Source organism: Natrix helvetica (genome assembly GCF_964273705.1).
Source record: "Natrix helvetica genome assembly, chromosome: Z".
NCBI classification, from domain to species: Eukaryota; Metazoa; Chordata; class Lepidosauria; order Squamata; family Natricidae; genus Natrix; species Natrix helvetica.
The window spans coordinates 21,853,650-21,879,731 of NC_138554.1; the positions used below are offsets into that span (position 1 = coordinate 21,853,650).

Genomic DNA, 26,082 nt, shown 5'->3' on the forward strand with positions numbered 1-26,082 from the left:
CCGCATTCCTCTCTGATATTGGAGCATGAACCTGAAAATCTGAATAACACTTTCTACGTCTAATACAACAGACCCACATAGAGTTTATACCCGTGTTTCCCCAGCATGGCTAGCTGGGGAATTCTGGGAGTTGAAGTCCACATGCCTTAAAGTTCCCAAAGTTGAGAAACACTGGCTTATACCACTTCATCAACATCGCTTTAAAAAAAATGTGACTGAATAACACAGCTCCCTCCCTCTGGAAAAAGATGAATGGTTAACATGGCAGCAGGGAAAAAAGCAGAATAATTTGTGAAAAGCTTCCGGGATGTTCTATTTCAAACCTCTGTTTGTGGGCTTTTGTGTTGCATCTGGTTGTCGGGATGTCTCCACCTATTTCCGTGATGTGCGCTTGAGGTGCCATGCAGAGCCCTCTCTGTGGGCACAGGTGCCATTGCCTGCTTTCTGGGGCACATGCACGCCTGCCAGTTGGCCTTCGCATGCGCCGGAGTGCCAGAAACCTGAAGACCAGCTGTTCAGCTCCAGATGCACACGAAGACCAGCTGGCTGGTGTGCATGCACGTGCTGGAAACCTGAAGAACATGCATGCACCAGCCAGCTGGTCTTCGGGGTTTTGACACTCTGGTATGCATGCGCGCGCACACACTTTCCAGTTTGGGCACTCAGTGCCGAAAACGTTCGCCATCACTGACTTATCTGCAGAACTGTTCTTCCCATCCGACTGAAGAAGACTCTGGCAAGAATGGGAAATGTATCCTTGGATACCTTTCCCATTCTTTTTGAATTCTTGGATACATTTCCAATTCAAAAGAAGATACATTTATCTACTTTTGCCTTCAATACGTAGATTGCGGGGAAAAGAAGAAGGAGGTGACAGAGAATGAGGTAGCTGGATGGAGTCACCGAAGCAGTAGATTTGAGCTTAAATGGACTCTAGAGGATGGTAGAGGACAGGAAGGCCTGGAAGAACGTTGTCCATGAGGTTGCGATGGGTCGGACACGACTTCGCAACTAACAACATTCTTGGATATATAAACTCCTAAGATAGATGTTTCTTGTTTCTTTTGTGTGGCGTAGCAAGGTTTATTACCATCAAATCCAAGAAAATACCTGGTAGCAAAGTTTAGAGAACAAAAGTACTTTAGGAATAAGATGAATTCAGGATATGCAAATGTAATGCTGCTTTTAATTGAGGTAGGGAGTTAAAATAGTTTCTAAAACATGGGTGGCAACTTTGTGGCTGTATATGTTGATTACATTTAGCTTATAATGGTTACAGTACTTTAGTACAATGTGGTCCTTTACAGTGCAATGTGCTGTGTGAATCAAAGCAACAGAAAGAACTCAATAAACCATGGTTCACCTAGCCATCAATTAGCCTATTGCAATTCATGCAGCAAATCCAATAAGTAAAATTCAGTTATTCTTTTTGTTTTGTTCACTGTAGTTTTTGCAAATTTATTTATTTCTGTGCATTGTACATGAAAGTTCATTCTCATGAAATCTCACTTTTTGGCATACTTTAAAGGGCAACCCTTCCCTTGCTTTGCACATAGAAAAAAATGCAAGTTGTAAGAAAAACATGAAACATACTCTTTCTGTGATTTCTACAATGATGTATTGTTACTAGAATATTCCTAGACTACAACTGTATTGCTTAGTACCATAGTTCTTACTAAATGATTCCCAATAGTTATGTTGCTTGGGACAAATGATAAGCTAGCTTTTTTCGTTAATCTAAAGAGCAAACACACTGTGCGGACTGCAGAAGTACTACTGTGAACTCAAAAAATATATAAACTACTAACATTTCTGATCTGAAAGTTAAAGATGAAGCATGAAAAAATTAAGCACAGATAATATATCAATGGCTAGATCCATGTACTACTTGAGAATTTATTGCAAGATGATTAATTTAATGAAAAAAGATTGCTAGCACAAATATCAGTCACATCCCAAATAAGTTTCTATCACCTGTCAAACATACCGGTAATTAAGGGCCTTCTCCATTCTTCTTTTCCCAAAAATGGGGAAATTATGTAACAGGTTTATATGAAATGGATTGGTGGAAATTGAAGAATACTGTTGTCAGGGTTCCAAAAAACACCCCCAATGAAATAAAACTCCAAGGTTTGGGTTTCCTCAAAGTTCCACTTTATTAGAGATGTCATGTTGGCACATCTGGGAAAACCCAAATCTGAAAGCTTCCAGGTTTTCCAACCCAATTGAAACTTCAAGATCCTGCCCCAACACCCATAAGTCCATCACATGGTCCAATCTTTCACTACCACGAAGACAGATTTCTCCCATCCACATCCAGCCAGGTGCAGAGACAAAAGCGACCTTGACTTTCTAAGAAGAATTGTATTATGGCTGCACATTACCCAACTCCATATAATCCCCCCTCCCATTTTCCCACAGTAGAAAGTGTGGCAGGCCTGAAACACAAAAATAAAATATGGCTTGGAGGTCTGACAACTGCATCCAGTTTTGGCCACCACATTATTAAAAAAAAGATGTTGAGACTGGAAAAGCTGCAGAAAAGAGCAACAAAGATGATTAGCCCCCCCCCCCCCAATATGAAGAACTGTTGTAGGAATTGGGTATGTATAGTCTAGTGAAAAGAAGGACTAGGGGTGACATGATAGCAGTGTTCCAATATCTTAGGGTTTGCCACAAAGAAGTGGGGGTGGTCTCAACCTATTTTCCAAAGCAGGACAAAAAGCAATGGATAGAAACTAATCAAGGAGAAAAGCAATCTAGAACTAAGGAGAAATTTCCTAACAGAAGAACAATTAACCAGTGAAAGCCTTTGTGGCTTTTGAAGGGTTTTTTTTTTTTACATCCCTTAAAAATGTGTCCAAAAATTAATAGTGTGGCATTTCATGTCATTCTGAGGCAGAAAGCTATGAAATATACTGGGAAGCCAACTTAAAGTAGTATTAAATGGGGTGGGGGAGCAAAATATCTCTGGAGGAAGAAATTTTTTACATTTTGCACATCACCATCCAGCATTGCTCTGAGCAACCCCCATCTGGAAATTTGCTTATTAATGGTATACCATTAACTGCACAAATGTCTCAGAAAACCTGGGCTCCACCAGTAATTTTATTATTTCAATAATCCCCAACCAGCATTCCCCATTGACAGATGCTATGGGAATCCTGTGAGTCCCTTGGATGGTCAGACCTAGAGGAGATCAACCCTCACTGCTCTTTAGAAGGCCAGATCCTGAAGATGAAACACAAATACTTTGGCCACTTAATGAGAAGGAAGGATTCACTGGAGAACAGCCTAATGCTGGGAACGATTGAGGGCAAAAGAAGAGGGGGACGACAGAGAAGAAGGTCGCTGGATGGAGTCACCGAAGCAGTAGGTCTGAGCTTAAATGGACTCCAAAGGATGGCAGAGGACAGGAAGGCCTGGAGAAACGTTTTCCATGGGGTCACGATGGGTCCCACACGATTTTGCAACTAACAACAATGGGAATTGTAAACCAAATCCTCCAATGACAACCTATGTGCAAGTTTGCCATTAGAACAGAAGCCCCCAAACTTAGCAACTTTAAGACTTGTGGACTTCAACTCCCAGAATTCTGGCTGGAGAATTCTGGGAGTTGAAATCCACAAGTCATAAAGTTGCCAAGTTCGAAGACCTCTGCATTAGAGGAAACTGCCGTGGAGGACCAGCCTTCTCTTTCCAAAGAACATTTTTACTCATTGGAGCAACTAAACGGACGCCAATCATTATCTCTCCATCCATTTCCATCGCTCGCTATTGGTAAAATACTTATGCGGTGGTGGACTCTGCACACGCGCAGACGTTTCATATCCGCCAATGCGGCCCAAGTCCGGAAGTGACTTCACCCACGAAGTTGTTCGTTTTCCTCTCCCTCCCGTATCCTTTTCCCTTGTCTCTCGTATCCTTAAGCTTCGGCACTAGGAGAATCTGCTCTTTGCAAAGCGGCTCAGGGAATCTTTCCAAGCGAAGGGCTGGGAGTGATTTTCCATTAAAAAAAAAGGAGGCGTGGGAAAATCGGCATTGGAAAATTGACTTGCCGAGAAGAAAGAGTTAATTTCAGGCTCTTTCCCCGACGGGGCGGAGATTTGAGTGGGAAGATTCTGCAGAATTCTGGGATTTTATTCCGCCGCTTTGCAAAGTTACTCGTGGGTAGGTAAGGGGGGGGGGGCAGCTGATGGAGAAGGCGGAGTAATGGGTTAATTTCAGCAAATGATGGAAGTCACCCCCCCCCCCATCCTGACCTTCTCTGCACACTTAAATCTTTCCGCGTATTAAACATACGCGGAAAGATTTAAGTGTGCAGAGAAGGTCAGGATCGCAAGTTTAAAACTCTTTTCCCCGACCAATCGGGCATTCTGAAACCAAGGTTAGGGCAGGCAGTTTATGCCATCCCCATAAAAGAAGGGTAAATGCCGAAACGGGGAGCGTGGCTTGTTTTGTAGACATTGTCCTGCATGTGTGAAATAAAGAGCAAAATAACGAATCAATAGCAAGAAGAGCATTCTTGGAAATATAATCCGTTTAAAAAAACAAGGATTTGGACCTTATTTTGGTGTTCTTTTGATAGCTATCCTATTCCTAACACTTTGGACATAACAAATGGATCATTAGGTTTGATTGTTTTAGGCATTGCTGTTGGGCCTGGGGGACTCCCTAGAATTTACATTTCTGAAATGTTCAGATAAACTATACACATGGGTTATACCTTTTGGGGAGGGTAGTTCTGATTATCTCACTCTTAATTGAGCTTTTTGTGTGTGTGGGTCTGTTTCTGGAAAACTTTGGTAAAGGGTTTAAAGGGCCAGCATTATCTACTAAGACTGTATTACTATTATTCTTCTCTTCCTTCCTAGTACCTGTCTCTTTCCACTTATGACTATAACCATGTTGCTTGTATCTTTAAAATGTATATTGTTTTATTTGTTTCCTAGTATGATTTGATTGCTTATTAGTAACTAAGTGTTGTATCTTATTATTCTTGATTAATGTATTTTATTTTATTTTTCTTTATGTACACTGAGAGCATATGCACCAAAGACAAATTCCTTCTGTGTCCAATCACACTTGGCCAATAAAGAATTCTTATTCTATTCTATTTGAACCCTTGAAACTTTTGAGTTCTAGTTCTGCTTTAGCTATAAAAGTCTGCTAGGTGAGTTTGAGCCAATCATTCTCCCTCAGCCGAAGGAAAAACTGAATAGCAAGCCGCTTCTGAAAATGTCATCAAGACACCTGTATGGATTTGTTCCTGTGGTCACCAAGAATTAGGATTGATTTAAGGAGACACCACCATCATGTTTATATATAGAGATTATATTTTACCATTTCTCCATGGTAATTTTCCTTCATATTCTCTTTTGTTCCAGGATCTTTGGCTAACCAAGTCATGTCCGTGGGCTGCATTTACACACGGTTGAGTCCTCTGCTTCGACCATCCCGTATGATGCTTTTCCATCATCCAAGTTGTGCCATCCATCCCTCCAGTACCACACTTGCTGGACACAACAAGTGGTCCAAAGTCAAACATGTTAAGGGGCCTAAAGACATGGCACGTTCCTTGGCCTTCCAAAAACTTACCATGATGATCCGTTTTGCTGTGAAGGGTAGGGATCCAATATTTCACTGGCTTTTTTTTAAAATAATCAAGGTGAAGAATCCTAAGGACTGCTTTGACTAAACCACAATATGACATGAAACCATAATGTGGTTGGTTGAATGTTAGCTCAGTGGGTTGTGTGAACCAAGCCATTTGGGTTTGTGATTTACCATACGGAAAAACATACTCCAGGCAGTAGATGTTGGACAAACCTATCTTAGCTAAGTGTGGTTCTTGTTGTGCTAAGTTTTCTGAGTGATGGACTTGCAGAAAAGACAGGACTGACATGTGTTTTCTGGTGAGCAATCTTTTCTGCCAAGATTGTTAGGATTAAGCAGTGACCAAACAGTTTGGTCTAGTGATTAAGGCACCACGTTAGAGACTAAGAGACTGTAAGTTCTAGTCCTACCTTAGATACAAAAGCCAGCTGGGTGACTTTGGGCCAGGAACTTTCTCTCAGTTCAGCCCACCTCCCAGGGTTGTTGTTGGGAAAATAGGAGGAGAAAGGAATATTGTTTTATGTTTTGCTGCCTTGATGTATTTATAAAAATAATGAAAATGGAATATAAAATAAAATGGAGCTATGAAACACGTTGCTTCCTATTTTCACTGAATGAGCCCTTCAGCGGGTTCTCCCCCTCCCCCCAATTTAATAGAAGATGTTCTGCATTTAACACTAGGCTGGGTCCTGAATGTTCTCTCTTTTCCTTAATTACAACTTTGAAGAAATTATGGTGTGTACATCCTTAATTATGCACACCTGTTTTTCTGTCCAGCCTTAACTTTCTGCTGTCTGCATTGCTTTTCGTGTACTAACTGAACAAAAACCTTTCTTATTTCCAGTTCTTTAAAATGCACCGTTTGGCCTCCTAAACAAATGATAATGACCTGCCACCTCTTTCTGCATTGCCTTTTCAGAAGGAGGATCCAACCCAAATCTTAACAGTAATTTAGCCAACATTATTGAGGTGTGTCGAAGGAAGAATATGCCGAAAGGCTCTATTGAAACAGCCATCTCTGGTGCGGTAGGTTTCTGAGTCATTGAAGGTCTACATAAAGGGATGGCTATAGCCAAAGATGTACGATACAAGCTGGGGCAATGTCAAAATGATGGAGGTGTCATCCTATTGATAAGCTATATGACATCAAGATAAGAATTATACACTTAGGCCAGGATACAAGACATGATGTGTGTTATTTGCTCCATAATATCACAACAAATGTGCCTTCCCCCACATCCTTCCCTCTGAATGTCCCTGCTCCCTCCTTTGTGAGCCAGCAGTAGTGGCTAAAAAGAGAAACGTGACAATCTAGTCAATCTAGGTAGTCCTCAACTTACGACTGCAATCAAGCCCACATTTCTGTTATGTGAGACATTTCTTAAGAGACCTTGCCCCCATTTTATAACCTTGCCGCAGTTGTTAAGTGAATCATTGCAGTTGATAACTTAGTAACATAGTTGTTAAGTGAATCTCGCTTCCCCATTGACTTTGCTTGTTGGAAGGTCGCAAAAGGGGATCACGTAACCTTGGGACTCTTCAACTGTCAAAGACACGAACCAGTTGTCAAACATCTAAATTTTGACCACATGATCATTGAGATGCTGCAAAAATCGTAGCTATGAAAAACGGTCATAAGTCACCTTTTTCAAAGCCATTGTAACTTTCAACATCACCAAATGCACTGTTATGGCTATCTGTATTTGGGAGCAAAACAGTTACTAGAACCAACCAGTTTTTTGGTCTCTGCTTTGTGATTTTAATTGCTGTTTGGTCTTAAATTATCCATTCCTTTGTGAAGCGTATAGAGCTGAAAAGCAACTTAGAAATATCTTTTAAGGAATACATTTTTAAGGGATGCATTGAAGAACCCCTGAAGACCAGTTTCGAAGCTACAACTGGTCCAGACAAACAGCAGCATGTGCTATATTAGGTGTTCCTTAGGTTTGGCCATATTATATCACTTGTTGTTTGAGCTGCACTGGCTCCCAGCTTTCTTCCAGGTACAATTCAAAGTGTCAGTTATCACCTTTAAAACCCTACTGCGTTTCCCTGAAAATAAGACAGGGTCTTATTTTCTTTTGACCCTTGAAATAAGGCGCTTGGCTTTGTTTTCAAAGAGGTCTTATTATTTGTGAGGTACAGGAGGCTGCAAGCGTGGTCACCCCATGGCTGCTGCCTTGTTGCAATATTTTTGGGGAGGAGTTATTTTCAGGGAGGGCTTATTTTAGCGCATGTGCTCAAAAGCCCGATTGGCTTATTATCCGGGAAGGTTTTATTTTCAGGGAAACAGGGTACATGGAATAAGACCCAGATATTTGCAGGATCTCCTCCTCCTCCTGAGAATAACTATTTATCCTGCCATATCAGATAGGGCAGGCATGTTCCTGGTCCCTTCCCTTGCCATCTAGCAGCACTTCAGAAGGGTACTTTTTCCGTGGTTATCCTTCCTTATGAAACACCCTTCCTCTGGTGATTTGGCAGCCCCCCTCCCTTTTAGCCTCTTTTAGCCTCCACCAAGAACTGGCTTGTTACCCAGGTGTTAGGATAGAAGGAGGATATCTGGGTTGGTTGTAGGGCATCCCAAGGAGATGACTTAAGCACTGCATTTTTTGTTACGGCTTTGTGGTCTGTGATTTTGAGTTACTGCTTTCATTGTGAGTCTCCCAGAATTATGGTTAAATAGGTGCCCACACAAATCTTTTAAATAAAATTTAAAAAATGCATTTGGATCCTGCTTTTGATAAATTGCTTTAAAGGGGCAGCTGGGGACAATATGCTTGATACCTGAAAACTGAAGTGATGGGGAAGATTATGTGTTTTGCTGAAGGTTACCATTGTTAACTTCTTTGGCAGGACAAAACAAAATCCATCTATCACCTCTGCGGCATCCGAGGTCCGGGTGGCTCATCTCTATATGTCGAGATACTGACAGACAACTTAAAGAGAACTTCCAATGAAATCCGACGTCTTTTAAACAAAAACGGGTTAGTGCAACTTGAGTGTTGGCTGGCTAGTTTGCAAGAGGTAGGAGGGAGGGAACACAAGTTTAACAGGGATTTGCTGAAGATGATATGGGTGCTTTGTTCCTTTGGAAGAAGTGGTTATTCCTGTAAGTCAGGGGTGCCCAAACTTGGCTACTTTAAGACTTGTGGACTTCAACTCCCAGAATTCTCCAGCCAGTGGAGAATTCTTAAAGTCTTAAAGTTGCCAAGTTTGGGCACCCCTGCTGTAAGTAGTCCTTCCACATCAGAGACTGTAGAAGTTCTAGCAAGCCACTGCTTAAGTCTTAGGCTGAAGACTTGGTTCCTTGCAGGGGGAGTATTACCGAAGGGATTCACAGTCATTTTGAAAAAAAGGGGATTGTGACTGTTAGCAAGGAAGACAAATCCGGCAGTCCTGTCAGCTTGGATCGGGCATTCGACTTGGCAATTGAAGCCGGAGCTGAAGATGTCGAGGAAGAGGAAGAGGAGGATGAGAAGGTGGTGCTTAGGGTAAGTTGAAAGGATGGGTTTAAATTAGCAAAGTAAGCAGTACACACTTGCACGAAAGACCCTCACAAAAGGCCTCTGCAGCTGAGCAACAAGCTCTGACGGTGCCTCTGACAGCAAATGCCATGCATGTCAATCTGGAGCTTGTTTCTTGGCTGCAGAGGCCTTTTCTGAAGGCCACTGATGGCGAAATGGAGGCCACGGGTCCCGTGTGTTAGTGGCGACAAGCAGCCACAGACGAAGTGGGCCAGCAGCTCACAGGCTTCTCTGGGCAGGGCTGTTGATGCTGCTGCCATGAGGTGAGACTGTGGAAGACATCCCCCCAAAATAAGACCTATTGCCTCTTTTGGAGGGAAAAAATAAGACCTGGTCTTATTTTTGGGGGAAACATGGTAGTTGATCTTTATCAAGTGTATTCCAAGCTCTGCCAGAACTTGCTCAGTCTAAAGATCCTTTCTATACTGTACCTAGGTACAATATATGTTGTACCTTGCTCAGTAGTAGTAACTGTGAAAGGGATCTTGGAGTTCTAGTGGACAACCATTTAAATATGAGCCAGCAGTGTGCAGCAGCTGCCAAAAAAGCCAACACAGTTCTAGGCTGCATCAACAGAGGGATAGAATCAAGATCACGTGAAATGTTAATACCACTTTATAATGCCTTGGTAAGGCCACACTTGGAATACTGCATTCAGTTTTGGTCGCCACAATGTAGAAAAGATGTGGAGACTTCAGAAAGAGTGCAGAGAAGAGCAACAAAGAGGATTAGGGGACTTGAGACTAAAACATATGAAGAATGGTTGCTGGAATTGGGTATGTCTAGTTTAATGAAAAGAAGGATAGGGGAAACATGATAGCAGCGTTCCGATATCTCAGGGGTTGCCACAAAGAAGAGGGAGTCAAGCTATTTTCCAAAGCACCTAAAGACATGAAGCAATGGGTGGAAACTAATCTAGGAGAGAATCAACCTAGAACCAAGGAGAAATTTCTTGACAGTTAGAACAATCAATCAGTGGAACAAGTAGTAACAGCAACCTTGATCTAAAAATGTAAACTCTGCAAATGTTTGATTTCTGCAGATTTTCTTAGTCTCCCAAAGGGTACAAAAAACCTCCACTGTTGGAGAACCCCATGGATGTAACTATTTGAACGTTTTAGATTTGATCAGGTGGTTTAGGTTTCTAGGCACTGGTTATAATGGATGTTGGCAACCTGCAGCTCCTGAGCCACATGCGGCACTTTGCGTCCTCTGCTGTGGCTCCCCGTCAGGTGATCCCACAACTGGCTGGCCCTACCCCTTACCCTCCCCTCGGTCGTTCGGGAAAATGCACAACTTTTTCTCTGCCATGAGACACTAGCCCAGCCCGCCTGTGGCTGACACGGCTGCTCTCGCCGCCTCCATGGCCTGCTTGCTGTTCTTGCAGCTCTTTGCGCAGCAGACTTAAATTTAGTGCACTTTACAATGGGGGAGATGGCTTCCCCTCCTCCTCCTGGAGCCCATTATGATGCAGATCATTGGTTGCAGCTTGGCCGGGTCACTGACTCGGGGAGCAGAGAAAATTGCACGTCTCCCCAAGCAACATAGCTGCGCGCAGCACTAACGGAGGCCAGAAGAAGAGGCAAGTACAGGAGCACTTCTCTCCCGCTCTGGAATATGGAGCGAGTCTCCATCTGCCACCATCGCCCTTACCTTCTCAGGTGAGGAGTGACTGGGAGGGGAGGACAAGGGGCGGAGCCAGCCAGTGGTGGGTTCAGCCAATAGGAAGCCACAGCAGTGGGATGAAAGAGCTTCCTTTATCTGGGAACCTGAAATGACCCTTGATTTAAATCGTATGGTAAAAAGCACCCGAAGAAGAAGAAAGAACAACATCACCCCCCAAAACCCCCCACCAACCCTCAACTGTTTTTTGGAAGTGGTTCAAGAAAGAACACACACACACACACACACACACACACACACACACACGAGAGGGAGGGAGAAATGAGAGACAGGGAGAAAGTGAGAGGGAGATGTGAGGGAGAGACAGAGGGAGAAAGAGTGATGAGAGGGAGAGAGATGAGAGAAAGATATAGAGAGACACACAGAAGTGCCTGTTTCCCAGAGAAAAGAAAATACCAGGAGCCACAAAACCTGGGTAGGCGTGGCTGAGGGGTGTGTGTCATGTGACTGGGCGGGAGTGAGTGATATCAAGTTGGCCACGCCCACCCAGATTTTGTGGCTACCGGTGTTTTATTTTCTGTGGGAAATGGGTCCAAATGGCTCTTTGAGTGTTTAAGGTTACAGACCCCTGGGCTATAACGATCTTTTTTCCTTTTTTGTCATCTTCTCTACCGCTTAGTTTATTTCCGCTGTGTCCACCTTGCACCAAGTACGTGGAAAACTGGAGTCGCTAGGTCTTTGTTCTTTGTCTGCTGGCCTTGAATTCATCCCAGTTGTCCACGCCCAGCTATCAGATGCAGAGATGGAAGGGACTGTGAGGTTGTTAGAGGCCCTTGAGAACCACGTAGACGTTGTGCGGGTATACGACAACATTGCTTAGTTTTATGCGCATACCTCCAGGAGCTACTGAAACCTTACCAGCTAACTTCTGGTTTTATCCCTCCCCGCATCCAAATCAAGATTATTAATGGTAAATGAGGTTTGCTATGTTTCGGACATACCTGTGTGTCTCTTTGCCCTCCTTTTCAAGTTTCTGATCAGAAGACAACCCCATGGCATGTACCAAATGGGGATGCTAGAAAAGTGCTTGAGCAAGAAGATCACTTGGACAACTTCTGCCAGAAATATCTGGGATTGTTTCCTGGCTTCCATTGGAGGACAGGGTTGCTGTCTCATTAGCACCTCAATATAACCAGACAATAATATCCAAACAGATAATTCCCAAGCCAACAGTGATACGTTAACTGAAAGATCAGTAATCTTAATATAACTGGATACCTTCTTGGTCTGTTTTTCCTGAGTGGTCGGGAGATAATTCTGCCTTCTTCAAGCATGCAAGCTCATGAAAATCCTTACACTTAAACACACACATGGAGAGAGACACACACACAAACCTGGAGAGGAATGCAGTTTTATGTGTGATGTTTGGATACATACTTGATGGACATTAAATGCATCCAAATAGCCATTCTGAATCATACTAAAGCATTGGTCCTGGAAAATCATTCAGCAGCAATTCATATCTGTGTTGCTAGGATCAGTATCACTTTGTTCTCTCCCCTTAGATAAAATTGTTCAGAAATACTAATACAGAACTTGTAAGAGAAAGCTGGTGTGTAAACAATGTCTATTTACATTGATAATTGTGCATTCATATGTGTGTGTGTGTGTGTGTGTGTGTGTGTTGTATTTGTGCTGATAAATAAAGGGAAACTAGTATAGATCTATTTCAAGCTATTTAGCTCTCATCAGCTAGCCATACCCTTACTGGGATTTGAACCTGGGCAGTAAGGGTATGGCTAGCTGATGAGAGCTAAATAGCTTGAAATAGATCTATACTAGTCTCCCTTTATTTATTTATCAGCACAAATACAACACAAATATAAAAAGGCAACATTAAAAATAAAAATATGGTTTTCTGCCTGGATGGTCTCCTGTAGTGAGCCGATAGACAGAAAGGGGGAGTAGTGAGTTCCCTCCCATATTTGGGCATACCAGGGGTTGTAACACACACACATACATACATACATACCGTGTTTCCCCGAAAATACAACCTGTCCTGAAACTAAACCCTTGCGACATTTTTCGCGTGCGCAAAAATATAAGCCCACCCTTGAAAATAAACCCTCTGGACAATCCCACCACTCCGACCAGGCAGAGCACTGCTCGCCGACCTAGCGGTATCCCGAAGGCACCAAGCCACGGGAATGAGGTGGGGGCAAAGGCGCTTGCGTTGCTTGGTGCTTTTGGGGTACCGCTAGGTCAGTCAGCGGCACTGTGCCCAGCTGAAGAGGGGGGGGGGGGGTTGCTGGGCAGCTGCTCCCTTGTGACTGGGTTCCCGAATAGCCGGGCACAGCCTCAGGGTCGAATGGCTGTGTTGCGCTGTCGCAGCAGCAACGCAGCAGCCATGAGGTGACCAAGCTTATGAGCAGCCGCCCGGCAACCCCCCTTTCCAGCCGGGTACAGCGCCGCTGACCGACCTAGCAGTACCTGGAAGGCACCAAGCAACGCGAGCGCCTGTTCACCGCCCTCCGCCTCCCGCGGCTCGGTGCCTTCGGAATGCCCCTAGGTGAGTGAATGGGGCTCTGCATGGCTGGAGAGGGAAGTTGCGCAGCGGCTTTTCCTCTCCCCGCTCGCGCGAAGGGCATCTGCGCTGCTGGCGCCGTCCACTGCTTGGGTTTTTTTTCAAAGCACGGAGGATGGATGCCGCTCTGGAAGTACGCTCTATGGCTGTACAATCTGCAGCCCACAACCATAGAGCGTACTTCCAGAGCGGCATCCATCCTCCGTGCTTTGAAAAAAAACACCAAGCAGCGGATGGCGCCAGCAGCGCAGATGCCCTTCGCGCGAGCGGGGAGAGGAAAAGCCGCTGCGCAACTTCCCTCTCCAGCCATGCAGAGCCCCATTCACTCACCTAGGGGCATTCCGAAGGCACCGAGCCGCGGGAGGCGGAGGGCGGCGAACAGGCGCTCGCGTTGCTTGGTGCCTTCCAGGTACTGCTAGGTCGGTCAGCGGCGCTGTAACCGGCTGGAAAGGGGGGTTGCCGGGCGGCTGCTCATAAGCTTGGTCACCTCATGGCTGCTGCGTTGCTGCTGCGACAGCGCAACACAGCCATTCGACCCTGAGGCTGTGCCCGGCTCTTCGGGAACCCAGTCACAAGGGAGCAGCCGCCCGGCAACCCAAAAATAATAAGCCCTCCCCTTTAATAAGCCCAAGGCCATATTTCATGGGTCAAAAAAATATAAGCCCCTGGCGTATTTTCGGGGAAACACGGTACATACATATATGTATGGGACACCAAGACTTACAGAAAGACGGCAGCTCCGTTCCCATTTTAAGCCCACATTTTAAGCCCACGCTTGAAGATGGCAGGTGAGAACCTGCCGAAACGTTGCAAAGACAATCTCAACCTTACACGGGAAAAGACCCGAATACAACAAAACCAGCATACCTACACCCGTGAAAATCTACGAAAACAATATATATATAAAATATTATTTATTTATTTGAAAAAGGCCATTTGGTATGGATCAAATTTGAGAAAAAAAGTATGTATTTTAGTTGTGCGGCTGGCATCTCAGATGTGTATAGGTAGTGCTCAGCTTATGACCATAATAAGAGCCTGCCATTACAGTAGGTCATGATGGTCCTAAAGCAGTTCACCCATGTGACTGACTCCATTTTACCTTTTTTGTGGCACTCAGGTGAACGCTGCATTGCTTGTTATGGGTTGTTTGCATAGCAAACATAGTATTGTTTGCTATAGGCCAGTTTTGCTGAAAGCCAAAAGTAAATACTATTTTTAGCAAAAAAAAAAAAATGTTGTAAAACACAGGCATATAACAATGAGATACTGCAAATAACAGTATATGAGCACCCAATGTGTGGTCACGGGATGGTTGTGGGGTGGGCAGCTGTCAGAATTTCAGAACCTTGTTGTAAGAACCTTTGGAGGTGATTAGAAGTGTCTACTGTAACTTCAAATGGTTGCTAAGCAACTGGTTATAAGTTGAGGACTATATATATGAACACTGATGAATGTATCCGTAAACATGTCACAACTGATTTGCACAGATAGGATTATGAGCCTATGCATTACAAATTGGGAAAAGAAATCCTTTTGTAAAAAGGAGGCTTTATTATCAGATAAGCGACATTATTTTGTGTTCATATTCTCTCCTGAAGGATGTGGTGGCTGAGTGGCTAAGACGCTGAGCTTGTCGATCAGAAAGGTTGGCAGTTCAGTGGTTCAAATCCCTAGCGCCGCACAATGGAGTGAGCTCCCATTACTTGTCCCAGCTTCTGTCAATCTAGCTGTTTGAAAGCATATAAAAATGCAAGTAGAAAAATAGGGACCACCTTTGGTGGGAAGGTAACTGCATTCTGTGCGCCTTCGACATTTAGTCATGCCAGCCACATTACCACGGAAACGTCTTCAGACAACTCTGGCTCTTTGGCTTTGAAATGGAGATAAGCACTGCCCCCTAGAATTGGGAACGACTAGCACATATGTGCGAGGGAACCTTAACCTTATTCTCTCTCACTACTACCATCAAATTTTCTTCCTAAGCAAATACAGGGCTCAAAGACAAAATAGGTTGCAAAGTCAAGGCTTATGAACAATTTTTTTTAATATACTAAGAAAAATCAGTAACGGGAAAAAAAATCATGAAATAATACATGTCAGTCATTGTGTGCTTGATTTTGTGTATGAATTTGGAAGCTCTGTAACCAATGATGTTTTGCCAACATTGGAATAGATGTGCTTCTACTTTACTCTGAAATGTTCTACCTTTTTTCCTAATATACAATGGAAAAAGTATAGGAACACTTGTAATTTAATTGCTAGTCTATTAGCATTCATACATTACAAAACAGGAAGGAGAATTACAACCCCGTTACAACAAGAAGGTATCTTGACATAATAGTAGCATGGAGTTGATCATACCATTGCCTAATGAGTATCACACACACAAACACAATTTACAAAAACTATTTTTCTTGGATATGCTCATTTGAAGATTCTGGGTGAAAGCAGAAATACACCCCCTGAAGCCTCTGGAGGAAGAAAAACAGCCTAACGCGCAAACCGGAAGTCCGTTCCCGAACTTCCAGTTTGCGTGTTGGACGGTTTTTCGTTCTCCGGAAGCTTCAGGAAGCTTCCCCGAAGCCTCCGGAAGGTGAAAAACGGCTGAAAATCAAGACCAAAATCAGCTGGCCAGCACTTGTTTTCACCTTAGAGCTGACCTTGAGTGCCCTCAGAAATGGCTCCGCGTGCCACCTGTGGCATGCATGCCATAGGTTTGCTATCACAGCCCTAACTGACAGTTAACTAATGTTAACTGACAAGACATGATATAACATTATTACCATTTCAATCGGGCTATAATGGAAATATTTTGACACCAATTGCCAGCCCAGCTGCAGGAAAACTCAAGAAGCTTAATAGCAGGGGTGATGATAGTAAGTTACAGACTACATGCATTCCATCTCATCTCATGTGATTCCCAAGTAATCCTTTGGCTGTTTGGGATCAAAATGAAGGTTCAATTTCTAGTATCAGGACATAAGTGGTTGTGTACTTTTTCTGACTTCAGATGTTATAATTTATATCACTGGATATATTGGCTTACGATAGGATTCTCAGATTGAACTGTAACTCCCTGCAGAGTCACAAACAAATATTACCAGTAGTCCTCAATTAACAATCATTCAGTGACAGTTGAATGAATGATATTTATGCCTGGTCCTTGAAGTTATGGCCACTCCAGCACCCCTGCGTTCACATGATCAAAATTATTTGGCAGCCCAGCTGCATTTATGTCCTTAGGGCACACTTTCCCTCATCCGCCTACCTCCAATCTCTGCCCTTTCGGCTTTTCTCTGCTTCTCTTTTCCCTGTGCTCTCTCAACAGCTGCCATGCGAAGCAGCCATCACTGGCAATGGGAGGAAGACAGTGGTCAGCTGGGGCAGCAAGGACAAGCAATGGAGTGTAGGTGGCTAGAAAGGCAGTGATTGGGGTGAGATGGATGGCTGGGGCAGAGTTGAAGTGGACAGCAAGGCAGGAAAAGTGCAGTCCTCAATGACGTGCAACTAGGACAATCAAAAATTCCAATGTTAGGTATTGTGGTCATGTGATGTTTTGCCCAACAGCCACATCACTTAGCAATGGAAAATCTGGTCCCAATTCGGGTTTTTAAGTGAGCAACCACGGCCCCTTTATGACTTGTGGACGTCAACTCCCAGAATTCTTGAGCTTGCCATAGGTCATAAAGGGGACATGCCCACCCCCGCTGTAAAGGGTAGCAAATTCGGAAGGGAGCTTATGCATGTATCCTTGCTTCTGATCCAACTGGACAAGCCAGCAGCTTGTTTATCTAGGGCGGGAGTATGGTTTAAAAAAAGCTTTAGCACATGAATTTCTGTACAAGAAGCTGGAGTGTTCTCCAAACTGGTTCCCACTTTGGATGGACTAATGACAAGATCTTCTGTAGCTGTTCCTCCTGTACAAAACAAATACTGCTCCAGAATAAATGGAAATGAGAATGGCCACCTCCAAAATAAAGCCACATCATCAATGATTTTGCAAAACTAAGCAATCTCCTCTCTTTTTGGGGGGGGGGAGGGGTTTGAGGTTCCAAAAGTTTGTGAACTTCTGATTTGTAAAATTCCATAACCCCCTTTAAAAGCCCTGATTCCCGCTAATGTAGTTTTTAAATTAGTACTTCTATTCTTACTGTTCCTATGGAAGGCTTAAGAGATAAAGCGGGTGCTTGGAGCTGCTGTAAACCTAAAGGTAAAGAAAAAAGCCTCTGAAAATTTCAATCAAGCCCATTTTAGTGACATCAGGCACTAAACAATACTGCTTCTCCCCTCAGAGGAGCTAGAACGAAAGAGTGGTGCACCTGGAAAGCTGCCCTCTGGCTGTTCTCAATCAGGGTCAGTTTCTGGACTCGGAGGGAGGGGGGACCCAGTCGAAGTAGCACAAGGCAGGAAAAGTTCAGTGTAGCCATTTCCGCTGGGTGGAGAAGGAGAAGCCGCAGGGAAATCTAGATTCAGAGGCCCAGCCAATCCTTGACTCTGGAAGGCCTCAAAATCAATGCCCGGATTCCTCGGAGACAGGCCCTCAGGAGGGGGCCCATCGTTCGAGCGGCAGACCTCAAAGCGGCACCAGCGGTACCCAGCACACTTGTGTGCCCCTGGGCAGCTCTGGATAAGGTGTTGGACTGCGGGGTGCGACAACCCAAAAAATTCAGCCCCTGCTGGCTCGAGCTGGCCAGCACCCACTGCTTCCAACAGCTGACTATGACAGGCATCCGGAGTGGATCCTGTTATTACTACCCCCAGTTCGTCTTCAGGGGCCATTTCAAAGTGTGGCCCGGTGCCCCCGTCCTTGATCTGGCATGTGTAGAGACAGCGGTGAGTTGGCCTGCGGGTGCTGGCAAAAACCCTGGTACTGCAATACCCCACAGGGTAGATGGCATTCTCTGTGTGGAAACCAGGACGGTCAGAGATGATATCACCCAGACTGTAGACGGTCAGTGCACCTAAAGTGATAGGAAAAATTGGCCGTCCGGCAGGATCCAAAGGAAGTGGGGGGACCAGCCTGCGGATGCCCAGCTCCAGAGGTGCCCTGCGTTTGGATGCTCGGCCATTCTCTTTGCCTTTGCGTTCCCGGCGTATTTTGCGAGTAGGCAGCTCATCCGAGGAAGGCTGCAGGCTGGCTGCCACAGCTGGCATGGGAGATTCGTCCTCAGCCAGGGCTTGTGCCTGCAAGAGGCGAGTAAGCAGGAAACGGCGCTCCTCACGTATCTGCAGGTATTTGGCCTCCAGCCGGGCAATCTCATCGCACAAGGCTGCGTTCTCATAAACCAGCACCTTGGCCACACGGCAAAGGCGCTGAAACTTTAGACGGTAACGTTCGTCCTGGTTTTTCCGTAGGTTTTTCTTCATCGTGGGCAGCAGTCGAAAAGAAAGAGGGCAGGCAGAAGATGGCTCTGGGGAAGAAGAAAAATTAAAAAAAAAACAATTTCAGCAATTACGTAAATATTTCCAGCTGAGCCTTATCCTAGTAATCAGTTAACCGTGCATTAATTACGAATATGACATGTCTCGATACTTCTAATCAGACACAAGGATGTCGTAACACACAACTGTACTACTGGGGCATCGTAAAATGATATTCAACATATCTAAGAGCACACCTTTGCTTCCACACAAGCAGAAAAATATGCAGAAAATGATAAAAAGCTGTAGCAATTCTACTACAAGCCAAAGTTACAACATTTTGGAATTTTTATATTTTGTAAAAAGTAATACAAAATTCCATGTATCCCAAAGCATCTGTTGGCTTGCCTAGGAGGAAAAAGAAGCTTGGTACAAGTAGTCCTCATTTAGTGATCACAATTGACATTGGCAACACAGTTGTTAAGCAAAGCAATTATGTGAAACTGACTGCTTACAATCTTATGCAACTTTCCTTTGCTTTACCTGAGAAGATTGTAAATGTGATTGGTACCAAAGATCATTTTTCATCACTGTTGTAGCTGCTAATGGTCACTATACAATGCAGTTACTATTTATTTATTATTTATTATTAGTGTTTATATACCGCCCCCTCTCCCAAAAGGGACTCGGGGCGGTGTACAGTCCGTATTAAAATACAACAGATTAAAACGTAGAAATAACTATATAAATACATGTATAAGAGGAGGGTAAAATATGCCAAACTGTACAGCTAATAAATAAATCAATACAAAAGTTTAAAATATCAAGTTAAATTTAAAACAATATCCCTCTAAAAACCAGTAAGAATGTGTATGCCAGGAGGTAGACGTTAAAATTATGCCAAACCGGCCAGTCGGAACAGGTGTGTCTTCAGTTTCTGTCGGAAGGAGCGGAGGTCAGTAGTGATTCTAATATTGGGGGGGAGGTCATTCCAGAGGGTTGGGCCCATCACAGAGAAGGCCCTACTCCTCGGTGTCGCCCGTTGGCATTGCCTCGTGGACGGCACCAGGAGAAGGCCCTCCCTGTGAGAGCGGATTGGCCGCAGGGATGTATGTACTAGACAAGGATTACCTGTTTAAGCATCTGGATGGCTGCTATTAGACCAGAGTATTAGGGGGGGGGGAGACCCTTGTCTAATTCTCATGGGGAGCAGCCACACTCCAGTTTCAGAGCTGCTTCATTTAAACAGAACCCCTTTACACTTTCCCAGTATAATATTTCTCTTTAAAAGTCCAGCAAAACAATTATCCTGGCAAGATCTCCCCCCCCCCCCTCACACACACAATTAACTATCCAAAGCGCTGAAAGGGGGAATTTATGGCAAGGAGGAAATTAGAATGAAATAAGATAAACAGAAAGTTAAGGACACAGGAATGAGAAAAATGCAACCCACAAGTAGCTAAGGGAGAACTGGATAATGGGCACATAACTCTGTATCTTTCGGTCACCTTGCTGGCTAAGCATCGGTAGTACCACAAAGGGACCCCAAGTTGCGGGGAGATCTTTATTGGAATTTGCTTTTGAAAGCGATAATGACAGGCACCCATTTACATGGCTTCCTAAGTGAGAACTGACAAACTGAGGGCAGACCAGACCAACTGCTGCCAGCACAATGGGTTCCCCCACTCCAGTTAAAAATGCACCTTTTCTGAAACTTGGCGAACTTTGAGACATGTGGACTACTTCTCCCAGAATTCCCCAGCCAGAATGAGGAATTCTGGGAGATAAAGTCCACATGTCTTAAAGTCGCCAGGTTTTATAGATGCTGATCTATATCAGCTAGTAGCTGGATACGGGAAAGTATAGTGGTTTGGCCACTGTGGGTAACCAGAATAGCAGCGAGACTGGATGCAATTCAGCCGCCATCCTTTGCACGTTGCAGCCAGGAGAATCCCCCCCCCGCACCCCCGCTCTTCTGCTAGAAGAGCAGAATTAGTCGAAATAATGCAATTATGCAAGAACTTGCAAATCATATAATCTGTTCCGCCCCCTCCTCGACTAATCGGGATTATCATTGCAGAACTCTCCCCACCCGATTCTCACCCGAGATCACAGCCGCTCGTCTTCTCCGAGGCCCGAGCAGGAAGCGGAAAGAGCTGAGATCCCCGATGCCGCCTTGCTCTGCTGCCGGAGTAACCCTTTCCTTGCTGAGGGCGGATTAGCGCCTTCTCGCGGCTGGCAGCGCTTCGAAGAGGCAGGGCGAGAATTCAATATAAGGAATCCGTCCCCGCGTCCGCAGAGCCTCTGTAGTTGCACATGTCTTGGCTGTGATCAATGCACAGGAATCATTTGGCAGAAGACGTGAAACACAAGCCAGAATTCTTGTTGGAAAGGTGGTTGAGAAGGACAGGCAGAAGTTTAACCAGGATACCGGAGGGGGGGGGGGAAGAAAAAAGTGAAAAGCTACCCCCATATCTTTAACTTTAAAATGCCTACTGTGGACCTCATCACCCCATTCTTAAGAGGTCCATTAAAGTGGGCGTGCATAAGCTCACCAGCATGCCTTCTGTCCCTGTTCTATTGTCTCTATTTATTGGTACCCATTTCCTGTGTTCATGTCCATGTTTATGACAAACTAAATAAATAATATTTTGTGTGTGTGTGAAAGTCCATTTACCTTCACGAGCAGATTGATCGACTGCAAAAGCCCTCAAGCTCCTTAACACGAAATTTGACACTAAGGGCTGTCTGCAGGACTTTGCTTTGTGCTCCCGTGGCCTGAGCTTTATTCAGATATAAACTGTTTTGAAAAACTCAAGAGCTGTAGACAAGCCTTAGAGGTTTAAAAAAAATCAGAAAAGGACAGGTAAACCATCTAGTCAGGAAGAGTTTTGCTCAAGTTGTTGGAGGCTTTGCTTTTAGTAATTTTAAATGAAACCTCCCATTTCAAACTGGATTACTCTGCAATATATATATTGTAACTTGGATGTATGATTACATGATTGATGCTATCTAGTAATTAATACTTAAAATTAATTTAAAAAACGATCTCATCCTTGTGCCATCTGTCTTTTAGTTTTGGTTTTTTTAAATAAGTTTCAGTTTTTGTATAGTTTTTAAATTTTTAATCTACAACATGTTAATGTTTTAATATGTTTTAATTATTTTTATTTGTTTTATAGCAAATATTTGCTATTTATAAAATGTTTTATAAATATTTTTTATTTGTGAGCTACTCATCTTATACAGAAGATAAGCAGCATATAAATTTAAAATAAAAAATAAATACCAAAGTTGCCTTCAGAAGTTGTGGGAGCTTCATCACTGGAAGCTTTCAAGAAAAGACTGGACTGCCATCTGTCAGAAATGGTGTAGGGCAATGATGGCGAATCTTTTTCGCCTTGGGTGCCAAAAGCACAGACGTGAGCGCTATGGCTCGCATGCCCACCCCCATAATCTAATGCCCTTCCGCACCATGTTCCCTGCGCATGCATTTTTGACCCATCCACCTGCTGCCCCGTGCATGCACACAGGCTTTCTTGGAGCCTGGGGAGGGCAGAAACGGCGTCTCCTGCCCACCCCGGAGGCCCTCCAGAGGCTGGAAATGGTCAGTTTTCCAACTTCCGGTAGGCCCGGTAGGTCCATTTTTTGCCTTCCCCAGACTACAAAGGCTTTCTAAGACCGTGGCGAGGTCGAAAAATGGCCCAACACGCAAACTGGAAGTTTGGGAATGGACTTTCCCGAACTTCCGGTTTGCGCTTTGAGATGTTTTTTGCCCTCTGGAGGCTTCCCTGAAGCAAAAAATGGCTGAAAATCAAGGCCGAAAATTTGCTGGGGCTGTGAGAGCAATGCCTTGTGTGCCCTTAGAAATGGCCACCTGTGGCACGTGTGCCACAGGTTTGCCATCACAGGTGTAGGGTCTCCTGCTTGGGTGGGGGTTGGACTAGATGACCTACATGGTCCCTTCCAACTTGTTTTTCCCTTACAGGTATTCCTCGACTTACGACCACAACTGAGCCCAAAGTTTATGTTGTTAAGTAAAACATTTGTTAAATGAGTTTGCTCCAATTTATGACATTTCTTGCCATATTTGTTAAGTGAATCACTACACTTGTTAAATTAGTAACCTGGGTTGTTAAGTGAATCTGAATTCCCCATTGATTTTGCTCAGCACACAAAAGGTGATCACATAACCTTGGGGCACAGCAATGGCCATAGATATGAACCACTCGCCAAGTATCTGAATTTTGATCACATAATCATGGGGAAGCTGCAAAGGCCATAGCTATGAAAAACGGTCATAAGTCACTTTTTTGAGTGCTGTTGTAACTTTGAACAGTCACTAAACGAACAGTTGTAAGTCGAGGACTACCTGTATTATTAATAAGCCTGTTCTGGGCTGTATTGACTTGCAACTGCCTCAAGGGGTCAGTGGAAGGATGCTATCTATGATTTACTAGTACTAAATTCTCAGTAGAGAACTGGATTAGACTTTACAACATGGAAGGAAAGTAGGCTGTACCTGTTGAATTTCAGCTTGTTTGGTTGTCAATAATTGGGAGTTTCTGTCCTAGGAAAACCATCTGTTGCATAAATAGGTGAGTGTGAGATGTGTCTGGTTCTGAATATAGGTTAATGAATCAAAATGCTCTAATGAGCTCAGTATTGGGTTTGGTTTGGTTTGGTTTTACTGGATTTATATGCCGCCCTTCTCCCAAAGGACTCAGGGTGGCATACAACATAAAAACACATATGACAAAAGTTAAAAAAGATTAAATAGGAAATCCAATAACCTTCAATTGGCAATTGACATCAAATTTAGAATTAAATTAAAATTGACAATTTAAAATTAATAATTTGTTTTATTCTGTTCAAGCCAGGCCAGCTTGCTAGAAAAGCCAACTTTTTAGGGCGCGCTGGAAGGACTGGAGGTCAGGGGTTATGTGAAGCTCTGGGGGGCAGCTCATTCCAAAGGGAAGGCGCTCCCACAGAGAAGGCTCTCCCCCTGGGGGTTGCCAGCCGACACTGCCTGGCCGATGGCACCCTGAAGAGGCCAACTCTGTGGGATCGTAGTGGACGGTGGGAGGCTATCGGTGGCAGTAGGTGGTCTCGCAAGTACCCTGGACCTAAGCCAGGGAGTGCTTTAAAGATCATAATTAACACCTTGAATCGCACCCGGAAAACAACCAGCAACCAGTGCATGCCGCCTAAAAGGGGTGTATCATGGGGACAACCCGCGCGGCCACATTCTGAACCAGCTGGAGCCTCCAGATGCTCTTCAAGGGCAGCCCCATATAGAGAGCATTACAGTAGTCCAGGCAAGAAAGGATGAGGGTGTTAGTGACTGTGCACAGGGCATCCCGATCCAGGAAGGGGCGCAACTGGCAAACCAGGCGAACCTTGTGAAAAGGCGCCCCTGGTCATGGCCGTAAGATGTTCTTCTAAACTAAGCCATGTATCCAGGAGGACTCCCAGATTGCGGGCCCTCTCTGAGAGGGCTAAAATTTCTCTCCCAATCATCAAAGATGGTACGTGATGCACAAATCGGGATGACGGGAACCACAGCCACTCAGTCTTGGAGGGATTAAGCTTGAGCCTGTTCGTCCCCACCCAGATGCGCATAGCCTCCAGGCACGGGAACATCACGTCGAGGGCATCGTTTGGATGGTTTGGGGTAGAGATGAAAAGTTGGGTATCATCAGCATATTGATGATACTGTACCCCGAAACCATGGATGATCTCGGCCAGCAGTTTCATATATATATTGAACAGGAGGGGTGAGAGAACCGATCCCTGGGGTACCCCACAAGTGAGGTGCCCCGGGGTTGCTCTCTGCCCTCCAGTCAACACGAACTGTGATTGATCCAAGAGGTAGGAGGAGAACCACCGCAAAATGATGCCCCCCACTCCCAACCCCCCAAGTCGTCGCAATAGGATACCATGGTCGATGGTATCGAAAGCCACCAAGAGGTCTAATAAGACCAGGAGAGAGGAACAACCCCTGTCCCGGGCCCACCAGAGATCATCAACCAACGTGACCAATGCCGTCTCCATGCTGTACCCGGGCCTGAAACCCGACTGAAGCGGATCCAGGTAGGCAGCTTCATCCAGGTACTGGGGAAGTTGACATGCTATCGCACTCTCAACAACCTTCGCTACAAAGCGGAGGTTGGAAACCAGATGATAGTTGGCTAAAGAAGCTGGGTCCAGGGAAGGCTTCTTAAGGAGGGGCCTCACCATTGCCTCCTTCAAGGCAGTGGAAAAGAACCCATCTCTCAGTGAAGCTTTGGTAATTGCTTGGAGCCAGCCTCGTGTCACCTCCCGGGAAGCCGAAACTAACCAGGAGAGACATGGGTCCAGCACACAAGTGGCAGCACTGAGTCTCCCCATAATCCTGTTCACGCACTCGGGAGTCACAGGATCAAACTCATCCCAGGTAGTCTCCACAAGATTAATCCCCGTCGACACACCTGAATCTACCCAGTCTGAGTCCAAACCTGTCCGAATCTGAGCGATTTTGTCCTGCAGATACTAGACTAATTCCTCAGCCCTGCCCTGCAAGGGGGTCTTCCCCAGTTCCTTGATTAAGTAAGGAATGGGTCACCCTAAACAGGGTGGCTGGGCCGTTATCTGCGGACGCCATAAGAGCGGAAAATGTTCCCATTTTGCCACTTTTATTGCCACTAAGTAGGACTTAATATGAGTTCTTACTAGTGTTCAGTCAGATTCAGACCGGCTGGCCCTCCACCCACTCTTTAGGCATCTTCTCTGGCGCTTCATCTCCTGGAGCTCCTCGGTAAATCAAGGAGCTACCCGGGATTGGCACCGAGTCAGAGGCCACAAAGGCACAACGCAGTCCAAGGCCCCAGTGGCCGCTCTATCCCAGGCTTCCACTAGGACCTCGGCCGAGCTGTGAGCAAGGGATTCAGGAAAAGTCCCAAGCTCCATCAGGAACCTATCAGGGTCCATCAGGTGCCTGGGGCGGAACCATCTAATTGGTTCCACCTCCTTGCGGCGGGGGGGTAGCAGTATGAAAGTCAAGCCTGAGGAGAAAATGATCAGACCATGACAAGGGTTGAATAACAATATCCCCTAAAACTAGATCATTCATCCACTGTCCAGAGACAAATATCAGGTCGAGCGTGTGTCCCTTGTTATGAGTGGGGTCTCGAATTAACTGAGGTCCATAGCTGTCATGGAAGCCATGAACTCCCGAGCTGAATCGGATGTCTCACCAATGGAAGGCAGATTGAAATCCCCAGGACCATAAGCCTGGGGAAATCAATTGCCAGCCCGGCTAACACATCCAGCAGCTCATGCAGGACCGACAAAACGCAGCAGGGAGACAGGTATGTGACAAAAAGGCCC

At 44.9% G+C, this 26,082-nt stretch overlaps 2 protein-coding genes across 7 annotated transcripts; one reads left to right on the forward strand and one right to left on the reverse strand.

Annotated features, from left to right (window-relative positions):
- Window positions 1–3,866: 3,866 nt before the first annotated feature.
- Window positions 3,867–13,000, forward strand: TACO1 (translational activator of cytochrome c oxidase I). 4 transcript variants are annotated; one of them, XR_014173521.1, is made up of 7 exons: window positions 3,867–4,170; window positions 5,388–5,624; window positions 6,536–6,642; window positions 8,473–8,603; window positions 8,933–9,110; window positions 10,632–10,804; window positions 11,446–11,575. XR_014173521.1 is itself a non-coding variant. In XM_081931933.1 (6 exons), the coding sequence occupies exons 2-6, from the start codon at window positions 5,408–5,410 to the stop codon at window positions 11,644–11,646; spliced, it is 834 nt and encodes a 277-aa protein (XP_081788059.1). In that variant the 5' UTR covers window positions 3,867–4,170; window positions 5,388–5,407; the 3' UTR covers window positions 11,647–13,000. The 4 variants fall into 4 exon arrangements, 3 of the variants coding, with proteins under 3 accessions (XP_081788059.1, XP_081788060.1, XP_081788061.1); XM_081931933.1 differs by lacking the exon at window positions 10,632–10,804 and having other exon boundaries at window positions 11,446–13,000; XM_081931934.1 differs by lacking the exons at window positions 3,867–4,170; window positions 10,632–10,804 and adding an exon at window positions 4,183–4,289 and having other exon boundaries at window positions 11,446–13,000.
- Window positions 13,001–17,385: 4,385 nt separating this feature from the next.
- TBRG1 (transforming growth factor beta regulator 1) lies at window positions 17,386–20,967 on the reverse strand. Of its 3 annotated transcripts, none has more exons than XM_081932017.1 (2): window positions 20,818–20,967; window positions 17,386–18,764 (listed from the first exon to the last, which is right to left on the reverse strand). In XM_081932017.1, the coding sequence occupies exon 2, from the start codon at window positions 18,718–18,720 to the stop codon at window positions 17,698–17,700; it is 1,023 nt and encodes a 340-aa protein (XP_081788143.1). In that variant the 5' UTR covers window positions 18,721–18,764; window positions 20,818–20,967; the 3' UTR covers window positions 17,386–17,697. The 3 variants fall into 3 exon arrangements, with proteins under 3 accessions (XP_081788143.1, XP_081788144.1, XP_081788142.1); XM_081932018.1 differs by lacking the exon at window positions 20,818–20,967 and adding an exon at window positions 20,350–20,454; XM_081932016.1 differs by lacking the exon at window positions 20,818–20,967 and adding an exon at window positions 20,223–20,299.
- Between the last annotated feature and the right edge of the window lie 5,115 nt (window positions 20,968–26,082).